Genomic DNA, 14,937 nt, shown 5'->3' with positions numbered 1-14,937 from the left:
ATAGCTTTTGAGTAGCTTTACGTGAAATTCACTAATCAAACAAAACCAAAAACCTTGCCTCTATTCTATCAACTCAAAATTAGGTGTTGCTGTGCGCAAATAGCGTTATGATTTTACGTGAATATCTGAAACAACCAAGCAAATTGTTGGTATTATAATGGTTCATATACAATGACTCCAGCTCTTATAGGTAGTTTACTAATTAGCAAAATACCGTGTCTTTACACTTAGCAGTTCTGTAGTTCTGTAACAATATTAGTCTACACACACACGTACACACTTAATGTGTTAGTTTTGACACATTATTAATCTCCACGCCAACACATACACACACTCGTTCTGTTAATTCGGATACAATATTAGTCTTCACACACACATACGCACATGTACATAATGGTCAGCGGCAAATGTTGTCCACGAGTCTCAGGCAAAAATACGCAATATGATCAAGAAGGACCGTCGTCTGGAAATACGACACAAGTCATGTGATTAGTTATCAATGGGTAGAGATGATGACGTCATAGGGCACATTGACATAGGCTGTAGTTTCAGGAAATGGCACCAGAGGATGCGTTAATATAATGAGTGCATAGATAGTTCACGAGTGAACCACTAGAGAGTGATGTAGATCAATGTGCCATTAACTTTATACTAACAATCAAAGACTTAAAATTAATATTTTATCTAATTTACATAACGTTGTGTTTACGATTATCAACATCTAAAGTTAAGTACCTTAATAAATGATGTAGCATTGATGACTGTTATAGCGTCTTGATTGAGACTTTGTTACATTTCCAGCCCAACCAACGAGCTTAGGTATTGGGTGAAAGGTCTCGTCGGCAGCGGCGTATAGTCGAGATGTTGTTACGTTTCTTCTCGTTGGAAACCCATAGTAAAGGGTCAGTAAAGAAAGATTTGTAAAGAAATATTACCAGTCTTATTGCTATGTGTCTGGACGTTCCTGTAACTCCATCAAGTCGTCGTACGTTTAACATAGATTTGACATAAGGTTTTTTGTAACTCTATATACTATACAAGGGAAACTACAATTCCTACTATCGGAGTGCTCGTCTACATTTTATGGATACTTGGCTGCATACCTGGAAGTTCTCGACATATGATCTCGAGGCTGTCTTCAATACACATTCCTGATTTTTTTCTCTTCACCGACGAAAATAGAAACTGCAGCAGCATGAGGCTCCACGTTGTACACATATTTACCATTAAAATAATTATTTTATTGATTATCGTAAAACTTCTTCAAGAGTAGATAACATTCTCTCATCCCTATTAGACACCGTTGGCTCTTTAATATAAAAACAGGTCTTTTAATGGATTCAACTTACGGGAGAACTGTGGGATAACATGTTATGACCCTATTGTACTTCTGTTACTACAGTGAGCTTTATTAATTTTCGTAAGTCTTATAAAAATTTCGTTGACGTTTAAGGTGTAAAAACATAAACTCTATTATTATGTTATGTGACAGGAATAATTCTAACCTAATTATAACAAACATGGTTTTTGACCAGTGGTCTTTGGAGATAAATCTAATCATTCTGGTGAATGTCTGACATGGTTCGTATGTGAATTTATACGAATGCTTTTTATAAATTGATTTCATGCAAAAGAATATATATGTCTTTTCTGGTAGACCATATCTTTTATCACGAGGTCCCAGAACTTACAAGCATATCGTCGTTTCGAGAACGTCCACTATGATATTCACGGTACTTGTTGTTCCAACAATAGAGTAACATCACAGTATTTAACACAGTCTCTGTCTTTTATATCATACAAGAGCCCGATAGCGTTAACGTTGCTGCGCCAAAAACGTCAACACATCACATTTTACTTAGCACTAAAGCAACTAGAGATTATGATCTTATGTAAAATATAAATAAATTATAATGCATGATATTAATAACATTGCTGTTACTACAATAAATATATATTTTCTGTAAATATGATAATGTTTACAAATTCTCAATATATATGTGTGAGAAGAATCTAATTTTTACTGCTACAATCAATGTTTTATGTTGTTATGTATCAGATGAAATCTATTAGTTCTTATTCTTGACTTTGTTTTCATTATGTTCAAAGATTGCATAACAAAAGAACAGGTTGATTCTCAAGTTGAGGTCAGTAGGAGAGTCTAACAGAGTAGAAAGTATACAATAATTGTACACTAACTGAAATGTACTAGACTTGTATGAAACTTAATTTAATTATGGCAATCCAGTATTTTATAATTCATACATGTTTCAGTTTGTGTTTTCTTAAATATCAAAGGTAATCGAGATGTCAGTGGAATTTGCCCCTCAGATAAAGTTGAAGAACACAACCTAAGTTGTAAGATGGACAATACTAATATTTCTTTATGTGCAAATACACTCTGAAGATGATAGACTATGTATAGAACTTGATCAGTTATCTTTCTAAACAATAGTAGTTTTAAACGTTAACTACGTGAATTTTAGAGCAAAAACAGAAAATATCTTCGTAATGTACCCAAACATCTTGAGAATGTCATGAACAAATAAATTCATTTTTTACTGACAGTCAAGTTCAGTGATGTACAAAACCCGTTCTTCATTTTTAGACTTACATACAACTTATTTCGGATCTAAAATACATCCTATAATGATAAACAGTAAAGTTGATGAATTTATAAAATGTAAAAGAATTGTATATTTTTGTAGACCGTATCTTTTATTGTAAGAAGCAGCAAAATTAAAATGTTTTGCTAAGAATTTTCACAGATTTTGTTCTTAAAAGCTTCAAAAGTAGAACGTATCACGTTATTTCTGATAAGTTGTAGATAAAGGTGTCCTTTTCTAATTTGAAGTTTAGTTAATAAATGTTTCAGTATCTTATATATATTTTGAACTGTGGTGTCTTTTTGAGCATTCATCTGTCTTCTGTTTATGGCAGTTACTTCCCACACTGTGGTCTATCTGTGTTAAACGTTCGTTTTTCGAAATGGTAAGAATATCACTTATCGAGGCTATATGCATAAAGTTCCAAACCAGCAAGAAATTAGCTCTAGACAAAGATTTGTGAATATATCTATAGAAAGGTAATAATAGTAAAGGTTAAACATAACTATTTATGTAGATACTTTAAACTTTAGCAGAAAATATCAACTTATAAAGCTAAATATGAAAATTAAATTATTTAAAGACTTATATAATTATATAATCTTGAAAAATCCGTCCTTTTCAGGATGATAATTGTAGAAGCCAAAACTATAGAATCAATGTATTAGGGAAGTGTTTTGTACACAAAACAATGAATAATGGTAAAAGCGTGTAAGGTAAGTTATTGGCTATGTTTACCTCGTTCGAATAATGGATAAATTTAAATAGTATGCGTGATAAAAACTGATATACATAATACATTATGTTATAATAGTTGTCTCATTGCAATAATAGTTTTGCTTGTAAAAGTGACACAACAGGTGTATTAAAATTTTATCAGACTATAGAAACACTGCCCTTAGTTACACCATCTGTCTAAAGTAACACTATCCTTAGTAAGACCTTGTAATAATAACACTATCAACCAACAGAAGCACTTTCAGTCTTTGTAAAACATATAATATGTAAGTGAAAACTTTCAAGTAACTGTCCACATGTGTAAAATGAAGTATTTTGTCAAGAACTTATTTACTGTTTAACACAATACAACCAATAAAAATCATAGTTATATGGGTAGGAGAAACGCATACGAATATATTTAATGCATAAAGCCAAACTAGCAAAACATGTGTATAAAGTGAAACAGTAAGATTGTTAAAGTATTATATGATCTATAGAGATGTTATCACGAAAAATCTGTCCTTTTCAGGAGAGATATTTGTAAAAAGTATGCTAAGCAAATAATGTAAAATACTATTGATTAATTTATCATCCTATGAACTATGGTAACATCGACCTTAGTAGCATCATCTGTCTATAGTAACAGTATCCACCTACAGAAACACCATCAAACTGAAAAATGTACACAATATATAATGGAAACTATAAAGTTGATAAGAACTAGAAATTAAAGTAGCAGATTTAATATTTTACTTATAAAGTAAAAGTGTAATTATGATAAAAACTTTATGTAAATTAGATAAAATACTAATTTTAAGACTTTGATTGTGGCTATAAAGTTGATGACACATTGATCTACATCACCCTCTAGTGGTGCACTCTAGTGGTGTCTCTTTGTGTAACAATGACGTCATTCACTCTACCCTTCTCCTTCCCTCCCCCTGAGGCAGCCAATTAACACATGCATCCAGAATGTCCCGATAACTACTCAGGTGTACACAATTTGCTTCCAAGACATATCTCAAACACCTGGAGAATGATACAGATATTCACTCTATTTCTTATGAAAACATATTGGTAAAGTCGTCGGATTTCTGTGCAATTACACTGTTTAAAGATAAACTATAAACCATCCTACTTTGATGGAAATGGAAAGGTTGCAAGAAGGAGTGGTGAGTTTTAGACATGCAAACCTTACAACGGAATTTTTGTAATAAAACTACGATGCAAGGCTATTGTTAAGATGTATGGTCGTCAGAAAGAGCATTATACATGACCGAACATGATGACATGGGCTGTAATAACATTATAAGACTCCAAAATAACCTCTGTAGAGTATATATTTTCTGTTGTTCTAATATTGCCTTGACCAAAAGCATTGTACGTCAGTTCTTATAGAGAGTACATTATAATAAACAACACAGCTAATTGGTGTAAGCTTTCACTACATAGCCAGTTGGTTTTAGACCTGGTAGGGCATCTAGCTAATACAGATTATTTTATTTTGATATAAGCCAGGAAGGTGTGGAATCATTGATTTCCAAGCTAAATCACATGAAGGAGCCAATATTGTGGTACACGAATTGGAGAAAGTTATGGCTATAGAAACAAACATCTTTACAGAAAATGAGGAAATGTATTTGCATCTCTCTTTGCATTAGTTAATCTACTCCTGTATAATTTCACAGGTATTTAGCAACGACTCTTAACATTTTTATGTACCTTGACATGTCGTCCTGAAAATACGTGTACTTTCTCAGAACTGAAGAAGGTGAGATCATGCTTGGTGCCCGTGGGGTATTCAAATTCCCGCTAAATTTATATTAGTAAAATATCGTTTTAGATATTAGTAAATGTTTATGTATTTTTTAAAAACACCTTTATTTAAATCTTTCTGCTAACATATTGGATGAGGCTTGTATTATGTTATGAAATTTTCCAGTTGGTGACCTGCACTAATAAAAAGTGGGAATCAACGATTCAAAATTATTTAAAGATAAAAAGTGATATTACTTTGCATAAATTTTAGAGTATAAATTTCCATTGGCTTAAACTTACCATTAAGCTGTGATAGAATATGGGCAGTACATTTTCTCTTTTTAGTTTCATGAAAGAAGATAAAGTTTGATGTTTTCCGTGAATGTAGCAATTAGATAAGAGTACTAAGTACAATACCTTTTTGTAAATTGTTTCCTAATGCTGTCTTTATGAGACAGAATAAATCCAGTGTCTTATAATAATAGGCTTTGTGACTCGTAATATTATTTTCAGAATAATTATTTTTTTCATTAGTTAATGATATTGCTTTGTTAACAATGCACGTATGTTATAATTGTGTTATAATTATAAAAGTCTATATTTCGTTAAAATAGTTGAATTTCTTTATGATAATTTAACTGCAGTTGTAGAAGAAAGAGCTATGCAAAATATTTTTTTGATTTAACAAAAAAAATCATTCTTAATAAGATGATAATAGAACAGGTTTTCATGAATCATTAACAATTCTTGAAAAATATCATATATTACATTGTCAAAAATTACAATAAAAGTTATTGGAATAAACATAATAAAAAGTTAACAAATTCTGACTTGATCAGGTACTACGTTTATTGCACAAAATAAACATTTGATACACAATAGATTAATGTCTTATACATGAGCTTCTTTGTTTGTAAGTTGTTAGCATTTCTAATCACTTCTGTATGTTCCACAATGTTATTTTATTCCTAAAAATAAAACTTGAATAGCATATGATTAAAGTCCAATGTAGTGACGATTCCTGATGAAATTTTCATTCCTCAATATCACTTGAAAATAGCAGCACAAAATGAAGATTGCGGGAAAAAAGACTTTTCTTAAAGAATAGCTTTCATATCAAACATTATTGACGGAATCATGACAGACATGTGAAGAGTAAATATCAAATTATCATTAGTTGAAGAGCAGAAACAAACGTGCTCAATATCTTTGTGCAATATCTTTATATTCTTTGGATGACGTGAAAATTAAGGAAAGTTGCAGAACCTGAGTGTACAGTAAGTAGTGAAATTTGATGAAAGAGCGAGCAGTGTGATCAGATGACATTAAAAGTGATGTAATCTGACAAAGTAGGCAGATAGTTGAGTAACTTGCGAACAGGGTGAGTAATTTGAGAACATGCCTGGCAGCGTAATGTATAAATGGACTAAAAAAATACAAGTTTTAAATTTTTATACTGTAAGATAAACTGCCTGCTGACTCAACGGTTTCGATCTCAGGCCTCAATTCATGAATCGAAAGACTCTTTTATAGAAGGCTTCTTTCATCTTAAACAAATTGAATGTGAAGACTATGTCACAATATACTAGGGCATGTTTAACTATACTACATTTGGTGGATGATCTGAAATTAGTGTATCTTTATATGTTTTCTTAGTTCTTGCTGATAGATAGGTCAAGTAAACTTATAATTTTCAAATAGGGGGAGTAATTGAGAACACGTCATGTAGCGCATCATAATTAGCAAACACTTGAGTAACGTAATTTTAGAACATGATATTTTGTGTAATTTGAAAACACGAAAAATGGTATAATTTTGAAGCAAGAGAGGTGGTTAAATTAGAAAACATGGTGCTTGAAATAATTTTAACAAGGATGCTAGGATATTTATACAACCCAACCCGACTGAAGACATGGTTAGTTCAACCATGATCTGAGAAGTCCGGAATTTTGTAAAGGAAATGAAGAAAACGAATTACTAATTAAAGTGAAAGAAACTGAGACAATTACTTAATTATTCACCCATGCAACGGATTGCTTTCGATCTAGCTGTTATTTTACCGAAACAGAGAAATAAGGTGAGTATACACTAGTGGCTTTGTCTGGTTATCATAGCATTTAGATTCCTAGAATACTTTAGCAACTATACATTACCACTATGAATATTAAAACAGTATAACTGACACTTTCTTGTTTCCCATCAAATATACATCATGCATTTGTGGGTTTCAGAATCCCTAATAACATAAGAGTAACATAAAAAAGGAAACAAAAATACCATCGGTGTATTAACTCAGTTAACATAGTCTTTGGTCTATAGCTTCGGATGTTTTTTCTTGTCCATGAGAAAGTTTATTTTGAGCAATAAATTGTTAGGTGCGAAATTAAAGTGGCAAAGTTACTAAAGTGTACTTTCACTTATCTTCTACCTGTACAAAAGCCTGAATTTACTTTTTCTCCTCCCTAGTGATGTTCACTTTTTTCACTTATAAGTAACAAGCATTATCACCCAATCAAGCCGTATCATACAGTTTGCTTTTGCTTTCTACATCATTAAATAATTAAGTTTATGCCCAGTTAGACAGCCGTTATTGTGTAAGGTCAACCAGAAAAACAAAACAATAATAATAGCATAAAACTGGATTTGAGATGTATTGTGTTATGCAGGCATACTACATGCTTCTTACTCCCTTATTTAATATAAAATTTTTAAGAACGTAGTTTTAATATATAATACAGTCAAGAACCACTATGTTCCTTTCATCCTAGTTATCCACTGAACTAGGTCACTCAACTAGGGTGTCATAAGCACTTTCTCAGTGGAGAAATTTCTGTAATATCAAATACTGTATAGATATAGACAGTGATCTTTTCAACTAATGGTATTGGTGATGCTCCAAAGATACATTATTCCCCTACATTGTAATGAGAGTAACTGCACTATGAGGAGAATGGCATCATTAACTGTTTTGTATATATATAATGCCATGTTTTCTTAGTCTGCAACATGACAATGAGAATGACTGTTTAGACATATTTTTAAAATATCTATAGATAGGTTTTTAGATTCGATAGAGTTCTCCAGCAATAATACCAAAACATACACTTGTCTACCTTTGATTGTTTATGCATTGAATAAAGGTTGTTTTATTGTATCTTAGATTATTTCCAGTAGCTTTCTTTGATAAAGGCTTAGATTTTTGCTGTGTAATACATTTTTGGCGAACCTCCTGTTATTCTGCAGTTCCTACCCAGTTATATGAAGGTAAAGCAGTGAACTTGAGAGTACCACAGCATTACTCAATCATAGAGGTATTTATCGTGCAGTTCATCCAATTTCTGACACAAGGGAAATTAAATAATTTAAATTTATTTCTTTACAATATACCGATAGTGTACACTAAGTTTTATGTTATTATATTTTATTTTTGACTTTTTATGATCAATCAGTAAAGTAAATGTTTCTTTACAAAACTCTTAAGAATGAAACGAAAGTTTAGTAAAAGAAATGATATTATAACAACCAACACTACCAATATTTTGAAACGCAAAACATATATAAAGTAAAAAGTTATTAATTACACGTATTTTGTTTGGTTGTTGTTAAGCGTAAAACCACATAATGTAATAGCTGTGCTTTGCCTACTGCAGATATAGAAACTTGATTTTTAGCATTATATTAATTACAATGATCTTTTTCTACAAATAAAAGATTACGAATAATTCTGGATCTAACGTGCATTGCAGGTTTAACTGATGATAATGTGGAATATTGTGTTTTACTTGAAAGGGGTTTAGTAGTATTATTTTCATGTTTTTCATAGTTTAAAAGTCTTGGTTTTGTAAAAAGGTTTAAAATGAAAAATATCATAATAATTTGCATATAAGAATTGTATTGAAAATTTTATTCCACACTTATTTGGACGTTCTAGATAGTCCATCATAATTTTGTAAAGCTCACTTGAATAATCTAAAATTTTATTATTATATTAGGCGATTGAAAAAAGATACCCGCGAACAGATCATTAATAAATATAAACATAGGTTCTTAATTTGTGGTATTTTCATTAAGTTTAGCATTCGAGGAAATGAATACGATTAATTGATAGATAGAAATGATACATTTTACTTTAATCTATTATGGACACAATGTTTTTTAGTATCAAGTAAAGTTGTTAGCTTTTAAAATTGATTGATAGTAACATACTTAAGATAAGAAATAAACAAAAACGCAAGCAGATGACAAGAAAAGGATTAATAAAATAATATGTGTGCGTGTGTTTTTTATTCTTATAGCAAAGCCGCATCGGGCTATCTGCTGTGACAATGAACTAAACGTTGCAAATCCGTAGACGCACCACTGTCCTACCGGGGGACAAAATAATAATACAAGATATCAAAATAATAATTTATTGAGAGACAACAATAAAAGTTGATCCAGAAGCAAAGTACTCTGTTACATATAATATGGAAATAAGACATACGAATGAAAGGTAAATTGAAATATTTTAAGAGACAAATAACACTTGAAAGTTTTATAGACTTTTCGAAAACTTGCCAAGTGCTTAAAATCAAACTTTGTCTTGAAATGAACATGTTTAAACAGGTCTTCAGCTGGAGTTTTATGATTTCTTATGTCCATCATATAGTATATAATAGTTTATATATTCATTCAAATGTCATTAAGTTCCATTATGCTTTATAAGTGAATGCAGTTGAATGTACCACGTGGACTTTATATGTCAAGATTGATGGACTTGAATGTTACGCTAAGTCAATCTTTAGGCCTTCATATCATCCAGAAACCTTTTCGTAGCTGATAACGCTGTAATTACAAAACAAATACAGTCAATAAACCATCAAATGGAAAGAGATGATAACAGTAAGTGACATCCGGTAAACATTTGTTAGGGGCTAGTCAAACGTACCTCTTAAGCCTAAATTGTGTTTATAAACTCTTAACTAATTAAACAAAACCAAAAGTTTTCATCTACATTTATATATATAATTTATTTCATTGCTTTGGACTACGCTAGTCTACTATCAGTTATCAGTATTATAACAGTGATGGGTTATATTGAAGACATTCGTCATCCTATATATTCACGTGCTAATACAAACATTCAATATTCGTTATGAATGGAATATTTTTAACAATCGTGTTTTCGTAAGTTAATACTAGAATATATATATATGAATCTGATGGTAAAGTTTGTATGAATTTGCAATGGGCATTTCCAAAATGCGGAAAGGTGTTATACCATATATATTTGTGAAAATAGCCTTTGTAATTATAATATGTATGTGACAAGTCTTCGTCGTTCAGCGATATGACCGTCTATTACTACTTTGTTTACTTGTTATATTTTCCTGTTAACTTCTGCATCATTACGTGCGATAAGTTTGTGATGAATTCAGATTCCCTTCTTTGAGCATTACAATTTATAGCGATTTCTTAAACTTTTAAATGCTCTCTAGGTTGTCAGATATGTTTAAGAAGAGTAACATTTCTCAGCTTATTCTAAATTAATTGAGTATATTTTTAAATTTTGCTTAGTTTTAAATGCAAAATTTTGTTTAATTGTTGAGGTTTTAATATCTCACAACTCTTCATTCAAAGTGGAAAATCAAATAACCATGGTTACTGAACGTTTAGATGAAACTTTCAAATAGTATAGAAACCAGTCATTGAACTTTAAGAGCATAACTAATTCGAAAACAATACCTAAATAGACTGCCTATTTTATTCTCATAAGTCTTAAAATGTATTCATTTGAACGCTCGAAAATTATAAACACAAAATATGGACAAGATAAATAACTCACTAAAAACATATATTTCAAAATGAAAATACACTTGATATCAAAATATCATAGCTTTTTCTGTTATTGAATATATAATGAAATATTTAGTTGTATAGTTGTAACAAACTGTTAAATAACTTGAAAATAATGTCACACATAAGAAACGGAATACTGTTACATAAAACCAAAGGATATCTACTCATATAGATAGATAGCACATTAAAGTAACCAGGCAGAATAGTAATCATATGGGAATATTATGTAAAATGAGGCAGGTAATCCTCGCTACAGAACATCACGCCAGAATGAATGTTGTAAGCTTCTAGGCAACCAAAGGCAATTGTGTCCTGCTTACGATCTATAAATATACACAAAACTTTGTCCCATGAAATAAAATACGTTATCATTCAAGAAATATTAAACAATACATATACATAGAATCTGGATCAACTGAAAGAATAAAAATAACTGTATGAAAATAAATAAGTTTTATTCTAACTAACACTGAAAGCATATAGTATTCAAATTAAATATTTTAAACTTATGTAGTTGCATGACTATCAAGCTGAGATATATGTACTTATTCAAGCCAAAAATTTATCCTTTTTTTTAATGGATGTCTTTGTATTTTTTGCTCTAAATCAAGTTATATCACTTGTATGCAAGGTAGGTACTAATGTAAAATACTATACAAATACTAACAAAAGAATATGCATTGGATAGCTTCTAAAAAAACAAGACAATACTGACTGACCTCCACTGAGATTTTTGGACTTCTAAAATAGATTTTAAAAATTAACAGCGAAATCAAAAATATGCAGTACGTTTATAGAAAAACAAACATGTCTATTTTAAATGATCTTAAAAAACTATGTTTGTATTTTATGTTCTCGTCAAAATTTCGAACAAACACTCTTTTTTCAAGACAAGCCTGTCGGTTAATAACAGGAACGTTTTAGAAAGAAACATAGTTTTTCTATGGTGATTTAACTCCAAAAGTCTAATTCCTTTATTTTATCACCTTCGCATTTTTCTACTTATTTATTCGCAATCTATTTCAAATGACTGTTGTTTACGATTAATACAAAAGTCTATACCGAATCTCGTAAGAGCTAATATTAATTGAGTTTATTGTTTCTGATTTCATTAGAATGTTGTACAAACTGAAACTGAAGTAAGGTGACGTTGTCAAGTGCACTTCAATTTACCGTATAATTAATTACCTACCTGCCAATAAGTATTTTCTGCTGTACAGACGTAGTAAGTGGAACAGTATCTCGGGATTTGAAGATGCCAGCGTGAATTATGACAGAGGATATAAAACTTTTAACCTGCATTAAAGATCATCCACATTTGACGTCATTAATTACATCATCTCTTTCATCTAACAAGTCTATGCTGTACTTTCAATACAATTTAAAAACATCTAAGGCAAGAGCATATATTTTTAACGAATTACGATCATGATTTATCTCTAATGCCACTGAATAGCTGAATTGAATATTTAAGAAACATTGAAGAGGAATCCAAGCTTACATGGCTCCAATACTTTTAGCTCTTTCGCAGAGGTGTGACTATCATTATAAAATCGTGTAATCAGCAAATAAGGAAATATATCATACCTCAGCACACTAATGCGTGTTAAAAAAGTTGCTAAATTATTATTCATCTACTATTATCCGAAAAATAATTTAATTAGATATATTAAATTAGAAAAGATACAATAATGGATTTTGTTATACAGCGTTATTTTGTTTATTCTGTTCGCTACATTCGCTACACTAATCAAATGTCAAGTACTTTTGGGAAAAACAGCGCGTTTTGTAAAAAAAAGATATTCTGATTAAACGCTATGTTTTTGCTCGCTTAGGGCAACCTAAAAGTGTTAATTATCTTTATTATTATCTATAAAAGTAGTACTCTAAAAGTATTGAAAGATCAAGAACAGTGTATACAGAGATTATTGGGCTGTATAAGTTGTTAAAGAAAGTGTAAATGTTTACATACGAAAATATGTTTAACTCTAGAATTGCCGAGAGTGCCAGGGACTCTATTGTATTTTTAAGCAAATGTTTCTTAATTATTTATGCAAGAAATTGCTTGTGGATCCGCGATTGTGTTGGAAATGTTCATGTGTAAGCTAGCAGTAAGCTCGAAGTTCTAAAATTCGGCGGACACAGTGCAGATTGTGTAGATTTGCGTTAATAAAATCAAACCAATTGTTTGATATAGGTTTCCGTATCAATCACACAAAATATTTAAAGAAAAACACCACCAATATTGCTTCTAATCTTACTGATCGCTGCTGAGGTTCATTATGTATTTTACACAGGAAATAAGCGATTTTCACCCAATTTTTCTTATCAGTTCTTCACATTGAGTTGGGCCTAGATTGGCATAGAGATAAGCGTATCAGATCCCGTTCAGTTGTTACACATACACTAAAACAAAAACAAAATCGCGTTCCCTACTTTAGGGCCATAGGTACGTTATAAGAGTAACGGTTTAAATTCGATCAACGTAGGAAATTTTCAAAGTGCAAAACTTTAAAACCGTGCTAATAAAAGTACTTCAAACTTAGAACTGCGTGACTACATTTCAGGACAGTATTCTAAACATTGCTATAAATGTAAATATTAGTTATTTTAAAGAGTATTTTTATCGGTGTTTGCTTTTCTGCTGTTAATGAAAATGTTCAAAGTAACAAGAAATGGTGGTTCAATTCTGTAAAAATAAAATAAAAATGAACTAAATTTAACGTTTAAGAACATACAATAAAATGACATTTTTACGATTCTTCATTCTATACATTTTACACTCAACTCTTTTAGAATTAATAAATAAATGATATTCTATCAGAATAACAAATCACGTTTCCATCAAATATTAAAATGGTTTTGAATATTACTTTATTTTATGATTTTAAGCTACTTATATTGTTGTATAAATAAATTTCTTGAATTATATTTATATTTCATTTTGCTGTTTGTTATTCATGTAACTGACACAAATATACTGAAGAACAGTTATGTTACAGTGAGAAGGCAATAACAAATAAATTGGGTGGCACACTCTCACGAATCTTTGTATCTGTTCGTGAATTTTCTTCCCTTGTCATTAAATATCTTTTTAAAATTCATATTGACACATAATTGAACCGTCATACCACAACAAAGTTACGACTCACTTTCACACACTTCTTTCTTGGACGGAACAAATACTGTGGAATGTGATAACACAGAGAGAGAGGGAGGTCAAGAAGAACAAAATACAGTAAGCAAAGTAGCGCTGATGGAAAAAAAGAAAGAAAAGCCACTGTTGAAACCAGTAGTAGCTGATGTTGTGTCTGCATCATGCTGCATTGCTGCCGGTTTTTCTCCTGGAGTTGATAGAAAAAAAGGCATTTGCTGCATTAACTTTTCTCCAATTAAATCATTCTATATTTCCTTACCTGAGAGTCTTGGGTACATTTTAGATCAGAGTAGTTTTTCTTTAAATCACATGAACAACGTAATATAATTTAATTTGCACTTACTTTTGAAAGTTAAAGTTTCATTGATTCATGAGAATAGATGTTTCCTTACTAAACATACTAAACATCATAAAGATTCGCTCATAGTTTTTGAAGCTTACCCGTTTTTCCATCTGATATAGAAATATAAGGGACTACATGTATAAATAACAGGTAATTCATTATGATTTTTACAGGTGCAAAATTGATACCTTACAGTGCGTATTAAATACTTTGTTTTAATTACATAATAAATAATGCTTTTCTATGTCATTGTGATTGGAATTGATTTTACCGGGAAAAATGAAATCATTAAGAAGTAAAAATAGAAGTGAACTATAAAGCTAGAGTAATAAAAGTCCCAATACTATAGCAAATGTTTTACATAAGCCTGATATTTCGCCATGTCAGCGAGCTTATTTGGAAGCGACTTTTCGATTTGATGGTAACAGGTCCCGTCATTACTTAATCTAAAAATAACTAGAAAACTTTTAAACAACATATACTTTATCATATAATTGAAACCACATATAAAATGA

At 30.7% G+C, this 14,937-nt stretch overlaps 1 protein-coding gene across 2 annotated transcripts in view; it reads right to left on the bottom strand.

The window, feature by feature from the left end:
* Positions 1 to 9,479: 9,479 nt before the first annotated feature.
* The window catches only part of LOC106457669 (kin of IRRE-like protein 1), a 110,263-nt gene continuing 104,805 nt past the window's right edge, over positions 9,480 to 14,937 (bottom strand). For both annotated transcript variants that reach the window (XM_013917108.2, XM_022383673.1), the window contains exons 5-7: positions 14,075 to 14,266; positions 12,115 to 12,218; positions 9,480 to 9,908 (exon numbers count right to left, since the gene is read on the bottom strand). In XM_013917108.2, coding sequence (XP_013772562.2) covers positions 14,142 to 14,266 — 125 coding nt within the window. In that variant the 3' untranslated portion in view covers positions 9,480 to 9,908; positions 12,115 to 12,218; positions 14,075 to 14,141. The remainder of the gene's footprint in view (positions 9,909 to 12,114; positions 12,219 to 14,074; positions 14,267 to 14,937) is intronic.

Source organism: Limulus polyphemus, unplaced genomic scaffold (genome assembly GCF_000517525.1).
Source record: "Limulus polyphemus unplaced genomic scaffold, Limulus_polyphemus-2.1.2 Scaffold359, whole genome shotgun sequence".
NCBI classification, from domain to species: Eukaryota; Metazoa; Arthropoda; class Merostomata; order Xiphosura; family Limulidae; genus Limulus; species Limulus polyphemus.
This window is presented reverse-complemented; position numbering and strand designations above follow the sequence as displayed.